At 28.5% G+C, this 16,122-nt stretch overlaps 2 protein-coding genes across 2 annotated transcripts in view; both read right to left on the bottom strand.

Moving 5' to 3' along the window:
• LOC115034408 (G-protein coupled receptor Mth2-like) overlaps positions 1-16,122 on the bottom strand; it is a 161,282-nt gene that overhangs the window by 8,689 nt on the left and 136,471 nt on the right. The window contains exons 2-3 of the mRNA XM_029491286.1: positions 3,732-3,810; positions 2,765-2,943 (exon numbers count right to left, since the gene is read on the bottom strand). Of these exons, the coding sequence (XP_029347146.1) occupies positions 2,765-2,943; positions 3,732-3,810 (258 nt within the window). The remainder of the gene's footprint in view (positions 1-2,764; positions 2,944-3,731; positions 3,811-16,122) is intronic.
• Positions 5,660-10,692, bottom strand: LOC100568573. Its single transcript, XM_008190396.3, has 2 exons — positions 9,946-10,692; positions 5,660-6,121 (listed from the first exon to the last, which is right to left on the bottom strand). Exons 1-2 carry the CDS (start codon positions 10,557-10,559, stop codon positions 5,683-5,685), a joined length of 1,053 nt encoding a protein of 350 aa, XP_008188618.1. The 5' UTR covers positions 10,560-10,692; the 3' UTR covers positions 5,660-5,682.

The raw sequence follows: 16,122 nt of genomic DNA, 5'->3' as shown, positions 1-16,122 counted from the left end.
TGCAGCCCGCATCGATCTCTGATTTTGTATTTTATTTTCAATAATAGTATAAAATAATTTATAAAAAAAGCTAAAAATTGTCTTTTTTTAAAGACTTATAATTAAGTTTGAGATGAAAATATCGAAAAAAAGGAGTTCGATGCGGGCTGTAGAATATTCTCCTCTATTAATAAAAAAAAAAATTATCAAATTTGGTTAACTCTACAGGGCAGGATCATTATTCCCGTAAACCGTGTTTTTGAGGTCAAAATCACATTGGCACTGGGCTCCTTAACTCAATACAGGCATACTACAGGTGCCGAATAAATAGTGAGCAAGGGCCACCTAGTGTATCTTGTAGTTGTGTCAAGCGTTGGTAGAGTACGTAGGTATTATAAGTAAAGGCTAACCAGTGTCTATCCTAGTTGTGTCAAGGACTGGTATACTACTGCAGGCGTTGGGCTTTATCAGTTATTAATAGAGGTTAGCCAATGTCTCTCGTAGCTATGCCAAACCTAGGCTAAGCACTGCCACACTACGGGTGTTGACTCCATATACATTATAAGTAAAGGCTAGCCAGTGTATATCGTAGCTGTGCCAATCCTTGGCTAAGCACTGGTACACTACGGGCGTCGGGCTCTATAAATTATTAATAAAGGCTAAGTGTCAGTACCAGTGTCTCTGCAGGTTGTTATATCCCCCTACTCCGCTGGCTTAAGGGTGGTTTTGGATGAGCCACTTAATGTCACGACCTATGCCAACATTTTAGTTTGGCCCCACTGCAGTGGTGGCTCAGGGAAGAGCGGGGAACTAGCGACCACGGCCCCTCCTAAACCGTAATTATAAAAAATGTATAACTACCGTTGAAAACAATATTACAAAAAAAAAAAACAAATTACAATATCGAAAGCTGTTTAGGTTGGGTAGTCGATAATTTTGTATTTTGGTGTTGAAATATCTCGGTTTACAAATATTTTAGAGATTTGAGATATCGATTGACCCCCTACCCCTTACAATAATTAACTTAAAGGCGTTATAGATCTACATTTTAGACTACCTATGTAAATGTTTCTACCGATGAGTCCGACGATGTAAATTTTTTTGGTTTGACCCTAAAAACGATTTTAGGTTGGGTAGTCGACAATGTTTAATTTTGGATTTGAAATATCTCAGTAACTTAGATAGGTACTTAAGATTTTTCATAACCTAACCTTGTTTTAATTTATGCCGTTATCGATATGTCATAATATTATTTTAGTTTGTGTGACAATCCTGGCATGTTGTGTGTAGTTGTGTCCAGACTTATGAGTTCCTTATTTTATTTTAGTTGGTTAATATAGTCATTACCATTAAGAAACATATTTCAACTTTGGTTTCATATCTTACAGTATTATTATTTTTTTTTTAATAAACATTTTTTATTATTATGAGTAAAATATTCTTTTTTATTTTTTTTTATTTGCCAACAATATTTAGTTTTTGTTTTATATTTTGATGAGTAAATTATACTTTTTCTTTAAAGTTTTCAAATTTTTAATTCGTATTTGTTATTATTACACACGTACTAAAAAACTGAAAAAATAAAATAATTTTCTTTCTAGCATTTGTCGATAAATTATATTGTATACAATTTATAACTAGGATTATGTATTATTATGTATGGCGTATATTTATATTTCTCACTTTTAAAAATGTGATATATTTAAATGGCATAAAATAACATTAAAGAATGGGTTTTACTTGACAAAAAAATATTTATTTTTAATAAAATATCTATTTTAAATATTAAAACTAATAATAAATAACAATTTCATAAACTAGCTGCATATAAAAATAAAATAAAATGAAAATACCGAGTAGAAAAATTGAATGAAATGTATAGAATATTTTATTATATTATATGTGAGTGTAATATCCCACACAGCATTTGGGAATTGATAATATTTACTATTTAGTGAATATTTTTTAGTGCTTGAATAATGAACATTTGACTAATAATATTGTATAAATATTTTATACTCATAATAATAAAATATTGGACTATATGGTTGCACAAAAATATTGACATAATATTTTTATAATGTTTCTATGAAAATGTTTTGTTAATGTTTGTTAATGCTTTTTACAAAATATTTTTAAAATGTGTACTTCATGGCAAAAAAATATAAATAAAATATTTCCTTCTTATTTAAGCAACTTTTTCAAATTTTATGACAACTATATTGTTTTCCTGAAAATATTTTTACCATACTGGGGAAATATTAAAATGCTGTGTGGATAGGTAATTATAATTATAATTGCCGTATAGGAATGTACAAGGGCGGATTGGATAGTCTCGGCTCTTCGAAAAATATTTTTCTACCAGCCCATAATTTTTTATGATGGTCCATAGCCCATATACGACCCAAATATTAATATTAATAAATAATAATGTCTTTATCACATTTGTTTATATAGTATACTATATTATAGCTGTCATTAAATTGTAATACGACATTGCGGCCATATTATCCTACCAGCCCAAAATGTTTGCAGCAATTCGAGACATTATCGAACGCTCGATTGGCCTATCTGACTCTAGAATAAATGTAAATTTTGTATTAAATGTGTAATTTAATGTGCTGCACCAGAAGTAAAATCATGGTACTGCCTATGATCAAATTATATTATGGTCATAAAATATTAACATGTACATTGTACAGCGATGTAAAATTTACAATATTTAAATCTGAAAAAAATAAAAATGTCGAAATTAATTTATTTTAAAAAAATTGTGTGAACTTACTGTAGTAAAAGCAAACATCCTCTATAAAATAGGGTGCATATTTCTGTAGCGATTGATCTTGTGAATATTGAAAAAAAAATCCAGTACATACGAAAATACTTGAAAGTCCCCAACAGTAAAAATGGTATATAATGGTACGTACTGATGTTGATGTATTTCTGTTTATTGAAATGTTATACCTAAATTAAAAATGTGTTGAAAATATTATATGAAGTTATACGAACAGTTATAATTTGTACTTTAAGATTATAGGAGCACTACCTTATATTATAATATGGTATTCAAGACACTGATATAATGCATTAGGTAATAGGTATAATATTATATAAGACAGATTAAGAATTCAAAATAAAATATTTTGATTTTGATTTCAAGTTTGCTTATTGCTACCTAGGTACCTATTATTTTCCTGATTGCAATTAAAACTAGTATATTGATTTTATAATTTGATAAATTTTATTATTTTTATTTATTTTTGTTTTGTTGCACAGTATTAATTATATCATTACGGTTCTTTATTTGGAGAAAAATATATCAATAAAACATAAATACATACTTATACTAACTTTTACATTTATACGATTTTAATTTTGATTTTTACCTAGGAGCAGTATGCGCGTTTCATATATACTTGGATGTTAAAGGCTATCGAACGATTGAGAAAGTTATACCTTTTTGGCCGAACGATTGAGAACACTCAAAAATAACAAACAACTTACCACTGACCCAAAAAAGAATACGATTGAGAACGAATTTACGTGCAACATTGCCATATAATTTATTTGGCCCATGATTAGTAATTATATACTTATAAAATTATATTTACTTGTACTATAATATATTTCATATAATTATCTGCCTACTTAATACTTATTTTTAGCTTAGAAGTTTATAACACCACATAAATATACATGTTATTGTTTTCCAATTATTTTTACTATATTATGTAAGAATATAATGTACATACCTTATCTTCCAGTAAATATCGAAGCATATTATGTTTAACCAGCATAATGTTGACAGAAATACAAATAAAGTAATATAACCTAAAATTATACTTTAAATTAATCCAAAATATATAAACAAATAAAATAATAATTAATAGTGTATATAATGTGGAAGCTAAACATGTATACCGATAAGTCAGATAATAACAGCAATATTCATATTTATTGTTGTTTAGTTTTTAGATACATGGACAATTAGTTACGCGAAGTTGCTCACTCCCCACATTGCCATTTTTACTTCAAACCTTCACCAATATTTTATTTGTATATATTTAGAGCTTAATTTCCCGAATTTGGAACTTCATACTTTTCCAAGTAAAATGTTATGTTGGTCGGCACATTTTGATGATGATTTATTAAGGACCGACCATCTTGATATATAGTCAAACCCAGGCGAATCCACTAATCTACCATCCAACCTTTATTTAAGGTGGGCCCAATCTTAAATACTCTTTGGAATCGCCGGCCAATACTGTTCAATGATGGATAGAAAGTAAAAGAAATTTAAGAAACACTGAATAATTGTATTGAGGTGAAAACATCTATAGGTACGCGCCATCTACAAGAAAATGTATGGCTGTAGTAATTTTGTGTAAAAGAACGAAACAAACGCAAGTTCTCATCATCTAATCTCAGAAATAACTTGACTGATTTCAATAAAAGTTATTAAATTTCTTTTGACTCGGAGGGTGTATTTTAGATTCTTCTTTAAGCCTTACTAAGCCTATAGGGTGGCTCACACCACACGCGTGACACCTCCCTTGTTACAATAAACAACAATATTACAGTCATTAGGATAACAGATAGAACAAAGTAGAGATAATAATAGTTTTAATGAAAGTAATAATTATTACTTACTACTATTATAACTAGTATTGATACTAGTAATAGTAAAAAAGGAGGGCTATGATGAGGTTTTTCAATAAAATAAATAGAGGGACATTTATTTAAGTTAATATTCAATCCATAAGAATGACAACAATCGTTAGTAATATCACTATCCGAATTATTTTGTAATAGTACATATTGCGTTTTCTTGATTATAGCTTAGTTTTAAATTGTGTTTCGTCATTAGAAAAAAGCAAAATATAAAAATAATTTAAAGTTAAAACAATATCATTAACAATTAGTAAATTAAAGACGAAATTTGAGAGGTGATTCATTTGAGGGACACCTGACACTACGAAATAATATCAGAAATAAAGTTGTTAAATTTAACAAACTGTGATCTACTAATTAAAAATGAGTGTAATCAAGATATTATAAGAGATTATGCAAAGTCAATTTTTTCGAGGTTCAAAATTAAAAGCAAGTGTTAAATTCGATCAAACAGCTTTTCAAAATCGGCATTAGTCTCCTGATTATTTGAATATTAATTTAAATGTAAATTTTATAATTGCTCACTGATCAAGTTGGTAATTATAGGATTCTTTTACAAGATTAATATTGCTGTTATAATGCCCATACTAGGTATATGGTATTATTGAAAAGAGAAGAAATAGTTTGATATTAGTTATTTTAAAGAAATTGTTATGATATATATATTATATAGAAAGATAGTTATAAACTATAGATTTAATATTAACCTTTTTTTATAACATAGTAAAACATTTTTTGGTGGATTTTTTTATCCCATCGAATGGTTTTTTTACCATGGATTTGTTTTCTATTGGGTAATATATTGACTTGGATATATTGATATAGTGTATTTTGTCCTTATATATTTTTTCCTAAATAAATTGATTACATATTATCCAGCTGGATTCTTAACAGACTTAGATATATTGCTATAGTATGTGGTATGTGGAAATGTGGTAGGAATTAATCAAATAATTATAACAATGTATGTAATACATACCGAACGTAAAGCACAACACGTCTTTTTTTCTTTTCCCATACTCATTTGGTAAATTACGCAGATGCACGCCAACAACTGGTGTTGCACGTAGCACTTGACGTAGTAGTTTTGGATGTTTCGGAAGCTGGGCAGTGTGTTATATAGGAGCAGCGTGAACGCCAAGCACACGGCAGACGCCACGTAACTCGCCCGATTGATATGTCAAAAAAGCTGGCAATTGCACGTTTGACCATAAACACGGTATGAGCATCACATATGAACGCTACTATGCTGTCGGTTACCTGTGAATACCCCACGCAATATTCCGTTAGCGGTACGTACTGGTCTTCGTTGATGAGGTAAAGGCCATTCGTGGTCAACCGGAACCCGTCGTCCAATATGTCCCTGTGTGAACATTTGAATTCTTCATAGTATGGCAGCACCAGGTCGTCCTCGTCTATTCCATAGGCGGACATCGTGAATGGCTTCTCGCTCAGTGTGCACTCCGGACCACTGCATGATATATTATACTCGTTAGTGTAATTAGGAGGGAATTAGCACTGATTCTTCAGTGCTAATTAACATTTATTGCTAATGGTATTTATAATGGTGTTGGAAATTTATATTTTTTCTTTTTACAAGATTTAAGCCACATTTAATTGATACGTTGTCATTATGACTTAGGCCTGTTCCATAATCTTACGTATTTAAATTTTTAAGCTATTTGACCAGATAAATAATTTTTTATTGACATTTATATAAGAAAAAAAATTAATTAATCAAATACAATACAAGTGAGGACGGTAAGTGTATAACCAAGATGGTTATCAAACAATTTTAATACATTTTCATTTTTTTTTCTCCAATTATATTAAAAAGCACTGAGCATTTTGAAATTTGATCTCCTAAAAGTACCAACTAGAACCAATTTGCTTCAAAAAAACATAGATAGGGCATCGAAGCTTATGACCAGATCAATTCACATCTTTCTACGTTTTATATCTACGTTAGTAATGACTTATAAATTAATAACAGCTACGTATAGTTATATTTTTAATAATTATTACATAGGTACCTACAACATAAAATTTGTTTTTTTTTTTCAATTTGCTTATTACCGTATTACCAACTCCCAAAAAAATAAATTACTCATGGCAAGGAAATAATGATGCATCTAACAAAATATACTTAGTAATATAATAGATAGACTATTCTGTCCCTGCTTAGAATAATTTTTCATCGTATAAAATGATTCAGTGGTCATTGAATTCTAATACATGTATTTTGAAAATTTATTCGTGTATAGAAAATAATAATTTAAGTAAAAGTAGAATGTTTCTAGTAACAAAAATCGTTTGTAGAGAAATCGTTATTATATGTGTGAATATCAATTATTGTAATTTGAGCTTCAAATATTCATAAAAAGTGAATTTGGCTTTAATTCAAATTTTGCTTTGTAATTCCAGGAAGAATAACCTATGATGCACCTTGTTTTTATTTTCAGGATTAAAATGTTAGCTTTGGTGAAAAGCAAACAGTTAGGAGGAACATTGAATTTGAAATTTGGTAAAAAACTGACATGTAATTTGGAAGTATTTTGAATTAATACATAGTTATAGGTTAGTATAGATATCATGATAAAACATAATAAAGTATAAGGTTGAATATGTATTATGAGAATTCGGAATAATCATTATAGTTTTGTATTTTATAATAGTTCTAAAGTAGATCTTGTAGAATATACATACAATAGGGGTAGATAATAAATTGCAGTCTGAACTCTTATTATTACGATCAATAACATAGGTTTGATATGGGTTCAATAATTTACAAAAACAATCGGATAATAACGCATTCAAACCAACAACTATTTATAGTGTTATTGTGTTATGCATTTACTGTGTTTAACTCAGATAACAAAAAGAAAATATTTAGATAAAATACATATAAATCCACAAAAAAATATATAAACACAGATTAAGATTAAGATAAATATAAAACGTTAATATCTATAATATTATGTTATAGATAAAAACAAATTTTTCCATATCAATGACAAAAAATAAATATTGTTAGTATTTATAGATGAAGATGATTGTTTACGTGTAAATAAAATATCATCTTCCAAAATCTGACTTATTGAATTAAAATTACTATTTCATACCTGAGGGCTAAAATGCATGATGTTTAGCCTACAAAGATTAATTATTATAAAAATATTGTAACACTTATTATATTTATAAATGCAAATAATTATTGTCAATTATTTTATCTTGTAGGCCAAAATTGCAAGTCTGTGTGACTTTATTATGTCATGTTGTCAAATAACCGAAAACATGCACGCTACTGCATAATACTCCATATTATTATCAGTTTATACTGTTTTAAAATGATTTCGATATACGTACCTACTAAACTGATTATTTCTATATTTATAAATTATCTATAGACATTTCGTTGAAGAATTCTCATTTATTTATAATGCACTTTTTTTCCGAATCAGATATATTTATCTAGATAATCTGAACAGTGGGTATTAAATATTTAAACAAAAAATAATAATAATTACATAATATAATAATATTATGTGCATTTTAGTAAGATTATCATGGTCACAAAATCGAAAATAAAAAACATTTAAAACAAAATAGACGTAGGTATTAAATGGACGTGTGTATATTATAATCTGGGACTGGTTTTCGATTCAAGTTCAAACCAGTAAACCCAGGCATTATAACTTATAATATTATATAATATGTCTACAGAAAATTATTCATCGTATTAACCCTCACAATGTACTAGTAGAATTGCGCCAAAATTGTTTTAAATGTACCTGTGATCATGTTATTTATTCATTTAGAGTTTATACTTTATACCAATTTTAATTTAATCAGGAAGTCAAAAAACTAAAATAAATATAAAAATAGCAAAATTACAAAAGCTAAACCTTTTGAAAATTGTTGCACATTTTCACGCAAAATTTACCGACTGCAAGGACTATTGTATGGTGCCACCTTTAATAGTAGATTTGAAAATTAACATGTACTTATCCAGGATACAATTCATTCAATTTTTATGACCTTATGTTTGAAAATCTAATACTAGATTCATTCAAAAGTTATTTACTGAAATGTTTATTGTTAAATTTAACACAGTGATTTAACCTTAAGCGATTTTTGTTAATATTCTACAAACATTGATCGTAAAATATTGAAATATTACACTGCTACTAAACTATAATTTTCTATACTTAATTTAAGTATTTAAATAATTTTAAACATAATTATAGGTATTTTTTGAGTGTTTATAAAATAATTAAGGCTCGCTAAGATACTTTACAATTTGATAAAAGATCTGACATTAATTTTATTCAATGTAGTTGGAATATATTTAAAATACATTAGGTGTACTTAGGAATTGCCAATGAAATACGAAGTTCCTTTTAAATATTTCATACTGGAACCAAAAATACATTATATAGACATTGAAGTATACAACATTAGATATTTAAACAGAGAATAGCGAATTTTAGTTATTTTAGTGTTCCGAATTTAAAAATATTGATTGTTCGGACTTAAAGCTTTTATATATTCGTATATTATTATATATTAATACATAATGACGTTTTCAAAATATTATTATTAACTTTAAGTTTATTTATACGTTGGGTATACCACAAACCTCACATTATCCACCGATCTATGGAAAGATTGAGTTGACCCAAAAAGTTTAATTATAATACAATATGATAAATATAAAGGTACTAGGGCGGTATTATACAATTAATGCAATTATAACAATGAATAACAATATACTTGAATAAATGTAATGTTTTCATCAATAACGAGTTCAACCTTACAGCAGAGCAGTTACCAGTTACCTAATTCCTCACTTTTAAAATTTCTACTCGTACTTAAAGACCCGCATCTTAGCCTAATTATATCTAAGGGCGCACTTGACCGCTTTCATACGTAAACATTTTTGGACTTCAGCGCCACTTTACAATGACAAATTAAACAAGTATCTGACTGCAACTATAGCACTATAGCTTTCTCCTCTTATCGAATCCATTGGTCAATAGTTATTTTGATATTAGCTATCACGATATTCATAGAAATTTTTACAAAACATAATATTGTACTACCTAACATCCACCCCCTAAATTACTCAATAGCATGGATTGCCAGACTTGAAACACGTCGTTCTCGGCGCCATAGTGTATATAATGTATATAGGCACACAATCGAAATTTTGCCAATCAGGATAACTCCTAACCTCCACCCTTCCTTTCCAACCAAATAACCACGACACGCTTTATATATTAGCATTATACTTACTTGGGGCCGTCGACTATCATCTGGTTGCCCTTGCAGCACTTATGGACGCACATGTAAGTACCCTGGTCGCAGATCTGGTCACTCCGGCACTCCCAGGCCACCAGCCAACGGGGTTGCGACAGGTCGAAGCAATAGCTCGGCGGCAACTCGGCGACCGACGAGTATGCTTTTAACATCCACCTCATCTCCTCGGGGGGCACGTCGACTAGCACGTTCCCAGCGTCACACAATGGTGGCTCATAATTAAAACCAACCATCACCGCATCGGCCACCACCTGAGATTCGTCCCTCAGTAGCTGCATCATCCGATGCATTTGCTCGTCGCTGTCTGCCCCGGAAGGTTTGCAGCTCCCCAATATCGTATCGTACGACTGGCCCGGGCCACAGCACTTCCGGATCCGCACGGCTGTCCGATTGTCATCGCACGTGCCACCACCGAATGCCTCGACCGTATGGAACGTCCTATTTTTGTACTGGCATGACGCGACAAGGTCTCCGCCGCCACTTGCGACTGAACTACTGTTGCAACAGACCACAGCGTCAGCGGCCCACCAACCGATCGCGATAACGAGAAACGCGACTGTGGTGGCGAAACACGAACGGACGGTATTCATTGTGTGCGCACACTGTTTGGGCGGCGTCGGCTCATTCACTATTGCGACTGCCAGCCGCCTCGTGTGTCAGGAATGGAGACCACTCGACGAACCACCACAGTCGACCGCCACGCTCTTATATAATATTATAAAAATGTAATAGGCACTATACTGGATTTCGTTGCCTAAATATTATTATATTATTGTGTAATGAGTTAAAGGTGGGCAAGTGGATGTCACTCTGCTGTACAGTATGTTACAAGTGGGTCACTGTATAATGGATGGCATTATATTTGAATTCAATGATATAATATCATTGTATAAAAAAAACGATTCTGAGCGGAGACGGTATGTCAGTATAGGTATAAGACATATTATATCTATGGTATTAAAAAAAAATTGACCTGTAATAAATTCCAAATTAATCATATCATAATATCTATTAGGTACTTATAACGCGTTATACATCAACAAAAAACCGTGGTACTATCATAGATATATAATAGTATACTTTAGAAGTTTCAAGTACCCACGAATAATATTATACAATCACAACAAAATAACTAAAATAGTTATTCTAGGATTTTTAATATGTAATTTTGTCCATATTTGAACTTGAAATGACTATAAAAATAAACTGTGTAAATGTATTTTTAGAATTTTTGGTAACAGAGTTAAATATTTACGTGGAATCTTGTTTTAAATTTTCAATCCTTAAATATAAAAGTTGAACATTTTATAAATTGTTAACTACAAAATAATTATTCAATTTTAAATTTCATAAATTTTGTCAAAATTCGATCTTTAAATGCTTATAAAAAAATTGTGCATATGTATATTTAATATTTTTCAATTGCTATTATAACAATATATCAGGAACCTTTCATTAAATGTTTACACTTTTTGGCCCAACAGATAAAACTTATTGATATTCATATAAAAAAAAAAATTAAAAAATTGAAATATGAAATTATCCGTAAACTGCTCAAAACAAGTTAAAATATTTTGAAAATTGTATCAAGTATAAAAATTGATAAAATCAACATTCAGTGAAATTTTCATGTATCTACAGTTATTCGTTTTTGAATTACAACAAAATAAGAAAATCGCTATATGAGAAATCGAATGAATATCCAATCTTGTAATAATTTGAATTTCAAACGCTCATAAAAATTTAATTTGACTTTCCGGTAGACATTATTTTTTATAAATGTAGATAATTTTATAAGCAATCCTGTATTTCATTTTAAAATCTTAGATTTAAAAAGAAAAAATTTTTATGAATTCTTAACTCAAAATAATTTGATAACTTCCGTGATTTTTCCATATTATTGAACGTTAAATGCTTATACAAAAAAACTGTGACTAAGGATTTTTAATATTTTTCAAATGTCAATCTAACAATATATTAGGAGCCTTGTATTACATTTTCAAGAATTTTTACCCAACAAATAAAATTTTATTGAGATTCATAGAAAAAAAAAGGCTGGCAAGTGTATTTCGTTCTGCTGTACAGTACTGGTTACAAGTGGGTCACTGTATAATTGATGGTATTAAATTTGAATTCAATGATATAATATCACTGTATAAAAAAACAATTCTGAGCGGAGACGGTATGTCAGTCTAGGTATAAGACATAATATAATAATATAATTATCTATGGTATTAAAAAAAAAATTGACCTATAATAGGCACCTATACTAAATTCCAAATTAATCCTATCACAATATCCATTAGGTACTTATAACATCACTTCTGTCCTCTGCTTTAAAAAATTTTAAATTATGTATTTTTTTACCTGTAGACTCAAGTAGGTATTCTGAATATTTTCAAAATCAAACATGAAATTATCTTATTACATATCATCTTATATTTATCTAGATAAAAATGTACTAATTTTTATCTTTATCTAGTTAAAATTTAGTATAATTATCTTTATCTGTAGGTAGATAAAAATTATTACATTCATCTTTATCTTTATCTAGATAAATTATTAGTTATCTATTTCCAACACTGATAGTGTATAGAAAATGAAAATATAAACAATCAGTGAAATTTACAAGTATTTACAGTCATTCGTTTTTTAATTATAAGAAAATAAGAAAATCGCTACATGAGAAATTGAGTGAATATTAAATGTTGTAAGAATATGAATTTAAAACGCTCATATATATTTAATTTGACTTTTTTGTATACATTTTTTTTTCGATAAACGTAGATAAATTATAAAAATGCACATTGAAGCATATATTGATGTTAACTGTTTATTTTTGCATGTTTTAAAAAATTTTAAGAGAATATAATGAGAATATCTGAATTTTTTTAGAGAAAATATTAACATAATTTATTAGGAGTTTTAAAAGAATATAAATATGCGGTCTTTACGGCTATATACTATGCAACTATAATATATAGGTACATTATATTATGGTTTTGATGGTATTTGCTACAGATATGGAATCCACTGTAAATTTGATTTTGCTAAATCTTTATACATTTATTTATGTAAAACAATAATACTAATGATATTAAGTAATATTGGTGTTATAACAAATTGTGCTCTATAAACATCAATACATTTAAAATTTAAAGTAAACATATTCTGAAAACATAATTTTCATATGACAATGTATTATTACGTTTCAAATGCATTTTTTAAAAGGATTTATTTAATCTTATTCTCATTTTTATTATGTCATAAATCTTAAAACGATGTTTGAGCTGAATGATGATCTAACACTATATGTCCATATTATGTAATATTTGCAACGTTATTTTTACTACAGATACAAAATAATAATTAATGTATGAATATTATAATTGTGGTTCAAAACAGGGCTTCAAAACTTTATTATAACGTTATAATTTATAACGCTATAACGGAAAAAAAATGAAAAAACATAAACGAAATCAATAAACGAAAAACGAAAAAAATTGAATAACATTAAACATAATATGTCATTAAAATAACAATAACGTATTTGTAACGTAAAAAATTGCATATAACGTTATTTGAAATAACAACAATATCACAATATAATTTTATTGATATTTATAGAAAAAAAAAAAAAATGGAAACTTAAAATTGTCCGTAAACAGCTCAAAATAAGTCAAAATATTTGGAAAATGTTTTCTTACTACTTTTAATGGTATCTAGTAATTTAAAAATATAACTACGTTGATATTATAAACTTTTTAATTACCTATAGGTAAGTATGTTAAATGTACTGTTTTAGAAAAAAATTAATTCAACCTTCTGTTCTACTAAAAATAGTAAATATATTACTTTCATAGCAATAATATCATAAAATATTCCTATAGAACTTAATATAGCTTGTCTTCACTCAGAATCGTTCTTTCCTGTTGGAATACAATGTTTTTTTTATCGTTAAATCCAAATTTAACACATCATTGACAATGAACCACACGTCACTTTTTTATTTCTATTTCATGAATATTATAATATGTTTTTTTCAAAAATACCGAAATTATATATCATTTGAAATAATTGTTGAAGTATAAACATTTTAACACAATATATACATTTCTTACCGAATTGAGTGGTGGAAATACAAAACATTCTGATGCCGGAATTGACAATACCTAGTTGGATATCGATTCTTATGGAAAAACATCGATAAATTAATTGGCATCGTCAGAATAGGTAAAAACGATGAACGTACTATTTCCCGATCAAAATTACTAGTTAATCTAAAACAAACCTTTTCCATACATGAAAATGATACTTATAATATCAAAACGTATACTTTTTTCCAGTTTACGCCAAAACGTAGATACTACTGCCCGTCTTAAAAGAATAGGCACCAATCATTATTTATAAAAAACGAACTTTCTAAAACGTACTTTAATGTTGTGCCAAAACTTAATAGTACCTGCCCGTGTTATAAGACGTATGCCGTATACCTATACCTATATAGAGAAGTAAAATAGTTAATCCAAAACGTATTAAAATGTAACTAAAAATATAACTCTAGAATATTAAACACTCAACACATTCGAATCGTTTTTAAAATAAATAATATATTATTACGTAATTAAAAAAAAAAAAAAAACTTTTCTTCAAAATTATTTGTCTATTTATAAATAGTTTGTTTTTATTGGAAATGTTAAGATACAGAAAATCGGTTATCCTGAAAAATCAGTATTTTGACAAAAATACCACCGCGTAACTAACAACGTCCGCCCGTTAAATGTTAATCGCAATAGTCAATACTATACAGTCTACGGTCTACGACAACAAATACTTTTATTATCAGCTAGACCAGTGATGCCCAACCTTTTTCCTTTGGCGGGCCACTTTGGTACGTTTTGGATTCTCCCTCAATTATTGTAATCGATATTTGTTTCTTTTGGTCTTCATTTTATTTTGTTCCTCAGTCAAGTTAACAACACCTGAAATACAATATATTAGTATACTGTATTAAGATATAAATTGTATTACAACCGAGGTTAGAGCTTCAAAAATTTGTGATTTTCAAAATCTATTTATAAAATAATCTTTTTTTAAAAATAATATTCCAACAAAAAAAGTCAAAAGTAATTGTTTTATAATTCTTAATTATTTGTAAATTATATTTGTATTATTGTTGTTGATGAACAATTTTAAAATTTTAAAATTAAAATGATTATTATAAAATAAGTAGGTATAGCTACATTTAATTGATTAATATTTATTAGGTATAAATTTTACTATAGTCATACTATAAAAATGTATAATATCTAGCCATCTAGGGTATTGCGTTTCGCATATTTATCGGGCGGTTTGTACGTTTCTATGTACGAGTAGGCTCGTGTGTTTTTAAATATGTTATTTCATTAAAACCTATATAAATATAAGGTGTTATATAATTAGGGAAATATAGAACACTTAATACATGAAAAATCCAGTACACTAAACATTTTATTTGAATGCAGTTTGAATCGATCGTTAATCTAGATAATTTGATTAATAAATTTGATTGATTTTCATTTATTTTTTAATTAATATATTTTTCGTTAAATTTGGTTTGATTTGGAGTTTGTTCGTCGATAGTATAATTATTATCGAACAATTTAGTTGCGATATTACTTTCAACGGTGCAGGTTGTGTTTTGATTGTTCTCTTATCTGTCTATTTTGATTGATAGGTACATTAAGACGTATTTTTACCTAATGTTCAATCTGTAATTATGACATTTTTCAAGGAGATGATTTTAAATGTGTAACTTGTAAAGAATTTTTGCATTTTACATGCGCCGACTTGAGGGAATAAACGGTGTTGTACTAAATGAAAAACGGCCAGTAACTAGGTTAATATTGATAATGAAAAAATGGTTTGTCGGCTGAAACGAAGCTCTAGCTATTTCAGAGGCGTCCTTGTCCGGTGCTTTTTCGTGTGCAGCACCGCGTTAAGTTGAAAACCGTGTTTGAGTGTCTAGAAAGTCAGTCACATAATGTGAAAAACGATTAAGTCATCGTTGTAAGTGTTATCATACTATTTTTATTGATAGTGTCATATACAAATAAATATACACAAACCACGGACTAAGAAAAAATGGACTGGAAATGACAAGGTGGGCGGATG

Source organism: Acyrthosiphon pisum, chromosome X (genome assembly GCF_005508785.2).
Source record: "Acyrthosiphon pisum isolate AL4f chromosome X, pea_aphid_22Mar2018_4r6ur, whole genome shotgun sequence".
NCBI lineage: Eukaryota > Metazoa > Arthropoda > Insecta > Hemiptera > Aphididae > Acyrthosiphon > Acyrthosiphon pisum.
This window is presented reverse-complemented; position numbering and strand designations above follow the sequence as displayed.